At 41.6% G+C, this 9,872-nt stretch overlaps 1 protein-coding gene across 1 annotated transcript; it reads left to right on the top strand.

Annotated features, from left to right (window-relative positions):
* Positions 1-234: 234 nt before the first annotated feature.
* Positions 235-9,872, top strand: LOC148079778 (uncharacterized). Its single transcript, XM_087792371.1, has 42 exons — positions 235-248; positions 380-433; positions 499-552; positions 667-711; positions 785-838; positions 913-957; positions 1,142-1,223; positions 1,305-1,349; positions 1,429-1,527; positions 1,622-1,675; positions 1,795-1,902; positions 2,023-2,076; positions 2,161-2,259; positions 2,363-2,416; positions 2,492-2,590; positions 2,671-2,724; positions 2,791-2,844; positions 2,915-2,968; positions 3,058-3,111; positions 3,420-3,464; positions 3,548-3,646; positions 3,708-3,815; positions 3,883-3,936; positions 4,031-4,084; positions 4,214-4,267; positions 4,357-4,410; positions 4,485-4,592; positions 4,717-4,770; positions 5,049-5,102; positions 5,176-5,337; positions 5,408-5,515; positions 5,999-6,106; positions 6,287-6,340; positions 6,797-6,904; positions 6,987-7,040; positions 7,144-7,251; positions 7,318-7,371; positions 7,446-7,553; positions 7,993-8,332; positions 8,419-8,609; positions 9,383-9,625; positions 9,695-9,872. The coding sequence occupies exons 1-42, from the start codon at positions 235-237 to the stop codon at positions 9,839-9,841; spliced, it is 3,645 nt and encodes a 1,214-aa protein (XP_087648497.1). The 3' UTR covers positions 9,842-9,872.

Below are 9,872 nucleotides of genomic sequence, written 5' to 3'. Positions count from 1 at the left end.
TGTAATTGTATGTTTGTGGTTCAGGGAGAACCAGGTCATCGAGGACCAGATGGGCCAACCGGGAAACCTGGACCAGATGTGAGTACCTAAAAACCTTAACTTGTATAGTCCATTATAAACAAATCCAAACAGTTGGTTCAAGTATGTTCCTTCAGAGTTCTTACCTCTTCACTGAACCAAACTTGTTTGTTTAGGGAGAAGCAGGACCTGCCGGTGCTTCCGGAGAACCAGGATATGCTGGATCAATGGTAACCAATCAGTCCTTTAAATAGTCTACGATCAATTTAAACATTTTCTCGGTCTTATTGGATACATTTAGTCTATTTTTGTGCATCATATATTCTGACTATGACTAAGAAGCTACTTAAAACTCCATCAGGGCGCAAGAGGATTTCCAGGACTACCGGGTCGACCTGGACTTAAAGGACACAAGGTATGTCAGAAGGAACATATTTCACATCTTATTGGTTGTCATTAAAACGCGTTATGTATCAACAGGGTTTGGGAGGACTTGCAGGACCAAAAGGAGAGCCTGGTGCAGTTGGTACTAAGGTATAACAATGTGATAGTGCCCAAAATAATGAAGAACTAAAGAGAGATAGATCTTCATGTCATCTACCAACAAAACACAATACTTAGTCATTTAATCACACATTTTGCTTTCAGGGTTCATCAGGTACTCATGGTTCAATGGGGGCTCCTGGTCCTCAGGTAAGAGGAACCAAACAGAGTTATTTGATAGATTAATAAGACAAGACACTGATCCAGGCTCATTTACTCACAGGGGCCAGCGGGTCAAGCAGGAGAAAGAGGAAGAATGGGTCAAACTGGCCCGGTTGTAAGTACAGAATTCCAATTCCAAGTTTTTATTTTTAAATGACTGTTAAATGATTTATGAATGATTTATTAAAGGGCAAACGCGGTGCATCTGGTCATGCTGGTAAACCAGGACCTCAAGTAAGTGCTTGTATGCTAGTAAGCTAATAGAAGTTGGATAAACATGCAATTTATTTAAATGGCAGGGTCCTCTGGGAATTCCTGGTATTGCTGGTTTTCCTGGGAGCCCAGGAATGAAGGTGACGTCACTTTAATCACATATTAAAAGTGTTGAACGTTAGTAGTAAATGTGGGTTGTGTGTAGGGTGAAGCAGGCCCCACGGGCTCGAGGGGTGGCCCAGGCCAACAGGGACCCAGGGGAGATGTGGGTCATGTTGGGCCAGCAGGTCGCACTGGAAAGCAGGCAAGCATAATCTTTTTTTTTATTTTTGATTAAAATAATTTTTATTGACATTTCATATTTACAGGGAGCTGAAGGACTTGATGGAGGGCCAGGTCCCCGTGGACAATCAGTAAGTGTCCCCAGATTATTGCCGACTTCATGGGGATAGACCTCAATGAATTAATGAATAATGTTATTATTATTCTCAGGGTCTTGGAGGCATCCAGGGTCCATCAGGTCTACTTGGCCCTGCTGGTCCACCAGGCCCTCAGGGAGTGACAGGATCACCTGGTGCCAAAGGACAATTGGTATTTTTAAAAATGTTCTCCCAAATATTAAAATATTAGTGATACACATGCCTGTATAAATGATTAAAAACGTGTTATGCTTGTCTCCGCACAGGGTGATGGTGGAATTCCTGGATTCAAGGGAGAAGGCGGCCACAAAGGAGAAAGAGTGAGTAACATTTCAATGTATGGATCATCGAGGATAGTATTGGTTTTGTTATATAATTAAAACTGTAATCATGTTTCTATTGGGCAGTTCTTTACGTCTTAATTGTACGTGTTTTTAAGGGTGACCATGGTGCTCCAGGTCTGATTGGACCTATGGGGGATGATGGAAAACGTGGACCCCGTGGCGATGCTGGTTCACAAGGCGACCAAGGACCTGCCGGAGAGACAGTGAGCCAATATATAATACTTCTGAAATCATGAGCAAATGAATGAGCAAAAATATAAGTAGAAAAATAAGTTATTTAATCAAGAAAACAAGGCACAGAATGAAAACTGTTCTTCTTTCAGGGTGCCCCTGGAAACAGAGGTTTTCCTGGTTCGGATGGGTTACCCGGTCTGAAAGTGAGTAAAAGCTGCGATTAGCCTCATTGTGATCCTTTCAATTGTTGTGTATAATTAATAATATTTTGTGTATAACTAAATCAGGGTGCTCAGGGTGAAAGAGGAGTACAGGGCTCATCAGGGGCAAAAGGATTAACTGGAGACGTTGGACGTGGAGGTGAAAATGGAATAACTGGAGCTAGGGTGAGACAATAGGGCGTTTATGTTTGGTTCATATATTTGGTGTTGTGTTGGATGCATAAGGCCCAATTCGTGATAAGGGATTTGATGGTTCTTTCTTCCACAGGGTTTGGCAGGGCCTTTAGGTTCTCAGGGAGCAGAAGGAAAACAAGGACCAATGGTATCTAAACATTACTTCACAAAGTCAATCCCACCCACAATAGTTATCATCTAATAAGATTACTGGCCTGGATAGGGTTCTTCTGGAGACGATGGGAAACCTGGACCAGCGGGCACGAATGGAGGGCGAGGAGGAGCAGGACCCATGGGCTTACCTGGACCCAAAGGCTTGGCAGTCAGTATCCATGATATCACACATTGTTGGTAGAGGTCAAATATGTACATAACGGATCACCTTTTAATATACATGTATAGGGAGATGGAGGTAAAATTGGAGAAGCAGGAACCCCTGGAGCATCAGGTCAAAGGGTATGTGGTCTTTACTCAGAAGGAGAAGACCATTTCAATTTTAAAAACATGATGTTTTCTCAACAGGGAGTGAATGGAAAAGACGGAGAGGAAGGCGCCGCTGGTCCACCTGGTCCAGCTGTAAGAATCAACGTCAATACGAACGTCATGTAAACTTCAAAATGGATGACAATCTGCTTTCTTTCTCCAGGGTCTCGCTGGAAAGAGAGGAGAGCAAGGACCACAGGGGGTGCATGGTTTCCAGGTTTGTGTGGACACATTAAAAAAAAGTGTATTTGCAATTTGAGGAAAGACACTTGATAAAACATATTTTTTATTGGTTGTGCATTTTAGGGTTTGCCTGGAACTCCTGGTCCTCCAGGTGAATCTGGAAAACCTGGTATTGAGGTGAGCTTATCACTACACTGACAACCAGAGTCTAGAGTAGGTAAGAAGAGAAATGACGGGTAATTGACAAGACAAAACAGATATTTATCCATCAGGTCCATACAGTGGATTTTCTTGAAAAATATCCCTGTTTGGTTGAATTATTTGGCTTAATTGTTTTTTTTATCTACCCTTTTAATCGACATAATTTAAAATTCAATAAAGATTCTCATTAATAGGATTCATAAGAAGTTCATTCATGCATGACCTTAGAATATTAGCAGCTGAGAGTCATGAATATACTTTATAATTCTTCTCGTTTCATACAGGGTCTTGCAGGAGAAGGGGGAGACGCTGGTTCAACAGGTCCAAGGGTAAGTCCTGGCACACCTTTGAACCCAATGTGCTAGTTTTGTTTTGAGGTTAAAATGTGTCTTTAATTGTCTGGCTGGTATAGGGAGAGAGAGGTCCTCCAGGTGAAAGAGGTGAAGTTGGGTCAAACGGGCTTCAAGGACCGAAAGGTAGTCCAGGTGGACCAGGACCAGATGGACAAAAGGTATAATTACAGTAAAATCACATATTATTGTTTTAGCTTACTATGTTATTGTGCATTTAAGGGTGGCACAGGGTCTAAGGGCACTACTGGAGAGGGAGGTGGACCGGGTCTGATGGGGATGCCCGGAGAAAGAGGAATCCAAGGGGTTCCAGGTCCAAAGGGAGATGCCGTAAGTTCATCAAACTTCACAATATCATGGTGTTGCAGAGACACTGATAAGGAATGTGGGTTCATAGGGTTCTTCAGGAGAAGCAGGAATGGAAGGGAACGCAGGAGCTGATGGTGCACGGGTTAGTTTCAGCAGATGAATTGACAGATCATTGAAAAACAAAATTAGGAAATGGTATTTGAACTCAATCTGTTTTTTTTTTTTTATCACTTTAGGGTATTGCTGGTGGTGTTGGTCCTGCTGGCTCTGTGGGACCCAACGGGGAGAAAGTGAGCCTTTGTTGTTTCATTTACACAAATATTTTATTTCAATAATAACATACTTCACTGAATGTGTTTCACGTCACAAAAAACTCTAAATTACCCCTCCATGCATTGACCAATTGTTCCCTAACACAGGGTGATTCTGGACCTGCAGGACCTACTGGCCGCCGGGGGACGAGAGGAGTCCCTGTGAGTAAATTGAACAGAATTAAATATATTTATACCTTAGTGTTAACATGGTTAGTTTTTAACCTGTATGTACTGTATATGCTTGACAGGGATCCACTGGACAATCTGGATCAACTGGCCCGGTCGGGTTCCCTGGGACTGCTGTAAGTCTACAAATTCCCCAACGTAAGTGATGAAGAGTAAAGTCAATAATTGCAACTTGCCTTTTCCTTATTAGGGATCTGAGGGCCAGCCTGGGTCCAAAGGGGATATAGGGGAAACAGGAATGAAGGGAGAAGCAGGAGCACCTGGACCACAGGGAATCGCTGGAATAACTGGTACACAGGTATTTAAACATGAACATTAAGAAACCCTATTTGAAATCACTTGTAAAAGATTCAAATGAGAACAAAATGAAATGTCTTGCTGGTATTTATACATTTCCATGAGTTATTTGCTTTTTTTTTTAGGGGCCAGTTGGTGTTACTGGACTGAAAGGAGCAAGAGGGACTCAGGGTCCAACAGTGAGTTTAACAAACACATAACAGAGCCTTTCCCATTCAGTTTCCTTCAAAAAAGGGAACACTTTTATCAGATTTATTGTGGGGGGACCAATTATAATGTTGCACCAAATTGTAATATGGTTATGGGACCAACTATATGTGGACTATATGTAATTCATGTCCACATGGCCATTTCAAGTTGTCTTAGACTGGCAGTTTTGGGGTTGTGATACTTCTGTCGGCTTGTCATCAAATTAGTTTTAACTAAACTATCAACAATAACTTAACTTACTCCCCAGGGATCGGCTGGTTTCCCTGGATTACCTGGAGGAGTTGGACCTGCTGGAGCTACTGTAAGTTTTGAACTAGAGACTGATTTAGAGAAAAATATCCTTCAGGCTATTTCATCTTAAAATCTTGTTTAAGGGGTCTGTTGGTGCTGAGGGAACCATGGGCGCTCCAGGAAAGGCAGGAACTCCTGGCATCAGAGGGGAGAATGGAAAAGAAGGGCGGCAAGGAGAACGTGGTGCTCGAGGTGAAGCCGGCACCCCAGGAGAGAAAGGTGACTCAGGAGAGGACGGTCCAGCTGTAAGTTAAATTTAAAAAACATTAGATTGTGTTACTTGTGCAATAATGAGCTACCATCATCTTCACTCAGGGTCCAGATGGACCTCCGGGACCTGCCGGCACTTCTGGACAGCGTGGTGTCGTAGGAACACCAGGCCTCAGAGGAGAGAGTGGCTTGGCTGGACCATCTGGACCTCCCGTAAGTGTGTCACACATGTAATAAAAAAAAGAAGCGAAAACAAGCACACAAACAGTAGCAAACCTATGCTACAAGCTATAAGATATTTAAGAAAAATGGGATGTGTGGATGTGAGTCAGTATTTAAACTCTAATTTTCAGACTTTAAAGGCCCAATCTGTATGTTTTAAAAAGGTTGTTTCTGTGTTGTTATAATGTGACTGAAATGTGATAAATTCTCCTTTTCACCATTGCAGCTTTTCTGCCTGTACATTTTATTTATAAAACAAGAGAAAGATTAATAGCTTAAGGGGCAGAAATAAGAATAACTGCTTTTCTCTCTGCTCTCTTTTCAATCTTTCCAATTTTGCATAATTTAGTTTAGGAATATTGAGTATATGCATTTCAAACTTTCTAAAATATGTTGATTTATACAAGAAGGACATTATTTAATGTTATTCTGACACCTGTGAAGTTCAGAGAAAAAATGTAATCTTTTCTCCAGGGTCCACCAGGAAAAGCCGGAACTCCAGGAACCCAGGGAGGACCTGGAACTGGAGGTGGCGTCGGTTTGCCTGGAGCCAAGGGACCAAGAGGAGATCCTGGGCCTGAGGTTGGTATTATCGTTCTTCAAGCTAATATAAAATCATATTTCATTAGATTTTTTAAAAATCAAATTACAACATTAGACAAAATGTGTTTTCTATGGTGATACATTCTATACAAAATATGAGAGTCTAACGTATAAACATTATTTCAGTTTTCAGTAATTGGGTTCCATCTCATTATTTAGGGAGTTTCTGGTGCAGATGGACCTCCTGGAAAGGACGGCCTTGTCGGAGAAAGGGTGAGTATAAAACACGTCACATATATAGAGCTGGGTAATTTTTTATACGGGTTCTGATACCTATATCTTCATTTTGCAATCGGTATCTGAACAATATTTGTTTTCTTTCTCAAGATCAATTATTTTTACCATTTCACATAGTATATCTTGAGGTAAACTTTTGGGCCTTGGTGCATTTTCACTCCAAGCTCTTTTGTCAAAGGAAATCTGTGCAAAAGAACACTTGCTAACAAGTGACAAATGAATCTGATGTTCACCTTCCTTGTTACTTATCAGTCCACACATGATCTAGCATTGATACTGAAAATTGGCAACAAAAGACAAAGCATCCTTCAATACCTGGTACAACCGTAGGATTCGGGTCGGGGCCATAAAATAACCTTCCTTCGACACGCAGCCCTACTCATTGATAAGATAAAACTGCATGTGCTGAAATCTCTGGTGTTGTTGGTCTAGGGCGACAGAGGTGAGCTTGGCGTTGAGGGCATGGCTGGTACTGCTGGTTCTCCTGGGGAAGAAGGTTCTGTGGGCGTGACAGGAGGTCCTGGAAAGCAAGGCAAACATGTAGGTACCCAATAAGAGGTTTAAGGATAATAATGATTCTGTAAAAAAACAATCTGGTGACCTTTATTGTTACGGTCTTCAGGGCACTAAAGGCTCCCCGGGCCCTACTGGACAACCTGGAATACGAGGAAAAGTGGTAAAACTATCTCAACTGACACGTTCATCCCTTTATTAATCAAATGATTTATTGTATCAGTTCATCAAGTAGTTATTTTGTATTGTGTGGCATCTTTTTGTAGGGCCCTCAAGGACCAGAGGGAGAAAAAGGTGCCAATGGAGATCAAGGGGAACAAGGCCAGAAGGGCCACAGAGGTTTCACCGGACTTCATGGTTTGCCTGGAAACACTGTAAGAACGACATTTAAAAGCAGTCGACAAACAAGGAAGACATGCGTCACATGTTGTCTGTTCTAGGGAGCTGCAGGCGAGGCAGGATCCCGAGGTATTGTTGGACCTGCTGGACCAAGAGTTAGTATCCTTTCAACCATATCTTTGTTTTTTATTTGGGTAGTTATTTACATAAATGTTTTTCCTTTTCAAAGGGTCCTCCAGGAGTATCAGGCCCACCTGGAAAAGAGGGAAATCCTGGTCACCCCGGAGCACAAGGGGCTCCCGGAAGTAGAGGAAGCAGTGGAGACCTAGGCGAACAGGTGAGATCAATATGGTGTTCCTTGAGGATTTTCAAAAATTTTGAAGTTTCACTACAGTGCTTTTTTCTTCACATCTATTGAATGCGCTGTGTGTGTTTCGAACTCTAGTGCCACATGCTTTTTGATTGAGCAATCAAATATTCAAATGCTAAAAAAGGTACTAAAATAATTGTGAGGGTCATTATTATTTAAAATATTCTTATATTTTTATAAACTATTTTCTTTTCTTGTATAATAATAATATTTTTTTAAATATTAAATTAAATTAAATTAAATTAAATTAAATTAAATTAAATTAAATTATATCGTGTTTACCATCCAACTTTGAGGTGTATGTGTAACATATTTGGATTGGCAATACATCCCTAGAATGGAGGGATGTGTCTGTTTTCTCAGATTTTTAACCACTTTGTTTGAATATTTTGTACTTTTTTTTCAGGGACCTCTAGGAGACCCTGGTCCTCCAGGGCCACCTGGTCCCCCTGGACCCCCTTCTGCCCGAGGTGACAATCTCTTTATGGCTCTAGCTGATTATGAGAATGTGGGCCTTCCAGAGGGCGAGGAGTTCATGAAGGGAGAGCTCTCAGCAGATCTTCCACAGCCTCCAGAGTTCAACGGAGATGAGGCCCAACCTAACAAGATCCCAGACACAGGAGTCCAGGCCTCGCTAAAGACACTTCGGGGTAACTTTCAAAACCTCCGCAGTCCTGACGGCAGCAAAATGAATCCTGCAAAAACATGCCAGGACATCAAGCAGTGCTACCCGGGCAAGAGGAGTGGTGAGTGTTTTCTTTTTTTATTAATAGCGACGATGGTGATATAGATTTATTTGGCAATAATTAAAGATACAATCTGTTATGATCAGGTGACTACTGGATTGATCCAAACCAGGGGAGCCCAAAAGACGCCATCAGGGTTTTCTGCAACATGGACCTTGGAGAGACATGTATATCTGCAAACCCCAACAGCATTCCTCGCAAATCCTGGTGGACCAAGTCAAGTCCTAGTGCCAACAAGCCAGTGTGGTTTGTAGCTGATATGAACGGAGGAGCTAAGGTCAGTTTAATTTCTATATGATTTAAACATCTGTACATTGCAATGCATCAGTCATATGACTTACTCATATTTGTAACTAGGGCTTAAAGATTTGGGAAAATTATCAAATTAATTTATTTATTTTACCAACATTGCGATTAACCAAGTCAAAGAAAATTAAGAGTAAAAAAACAAAAAAGCTACATTTTCGCTACATATTTTCGTAAACATATTTTTGCACTCTTTAATCAAGCTAAATAAACAACAAGAAATGCAAAAATGAGTAAGACGAATATCCATGAAATGGACTATGTCTCTATGTCTCCTGCTTTTCAGGGTTCTTCACCTCCTTTTGGCGGGTTGAAACCATCATTTGAATGTGTATACAGAACCCCCAACTTTGAAAAAAAAATCCTATTATATCACGTTGTCGATTTAAATTAATCCGCTCTACATCTTTAACACACATCAATAAGCTAATGGGATCAAAAGATGACTGGGTAACATATTGTTGAGAGTAATACCATCATTAACACGAACGTTCATCTACTTTGATTCTGATTTAGCCACATAAAATAAATCAGCGTACCGGATTTGACCTTGAGTTTGAAACATTGGTTTTAGAGAAAAGGATCTACAGCAGAGACAGGCCAGGAGTCAAACCAGTTAATCCTCTTCAAAAAAAAATTGATTATAATACAAGGAGTATTTGGGTCTGGACTGATCTCATGAACATCACATTGACTTCCGAGAGTTCCCAGTAAGTCAATAACATTTGTTAAAAATCTTTTCAGTTCCGCTACGGTAATACCGAGGAGCAGGCGAGCGCAGCCGCAGTCCAAATGAAGCTGCTGCAGCTTTTGTCCAACGAGTCGCACCAGAACATCACCTACCACTGCAGAAACAGTGTGGCCTACAAAGACGGGAAGAGCAGCAACTTAAAGAAAGCCATGATCCTGCGAGGCGCCAACGGTCAGGAGCTGAGAGCTCAAGGAAACAACCGTTTGAAGTACACAGTGATCGAGGATGGCTGCGCGGTGAGTGACGAAAACCTTAAAAAAAAGTCACAAGTACAACCACTTAATACACTGTTTTATCTCCAGCAGAAGTCAAAGGATCAGTGGAGCAAGACGGTGATTGAGTACAGGACGCAGAAGTCTACCAGGCTGCCCATCGTGGATCTGGCACCCATTGACGTCGGGAAAGCGGATCAGGAGTTTGGTCTGGATATCGGGCCGGTGTGCTTCTCATAATTCACCAGCAGGAGATGGACTTTGATAAGAA

This window comes from Callionymus lyra, chromosome 5, assembly GCF_982586985.1.
Source record: "Callionymus lyra chromosome 5, fCalLyr1.hap1.1, whole genome shotgun sequence".
NCBI lineage: Eukaryota > Metazoa > Chordata > Actinopteri > Syngnathiformes > Callionymidae > Callionymus > Callionymus lyra.
The sequence above is the reverse complement of the archived record's forward strand: the minus strand, read 5'-3'. Positions and strand labels throughout refer to the sequence as shown.

Coding starts and splice junctions, on each gene's coding strand:
- LOC148079778 (XM_087792371.1), top strand. Junction 434..498: donor CTGGACTTAAAGGACACAAG/GTATGTCAGAAG, acceptor ATGTATCAACAG/GGTTTGGGAGGACTTGCAGG. Junction 1,676..1,794: donor GCGGCCACAAAGGAGAAAGA/GTGAGTAACATT, acceptor CGTGTTTTTAAG/GGTGACCATGGTGCTCCAGG.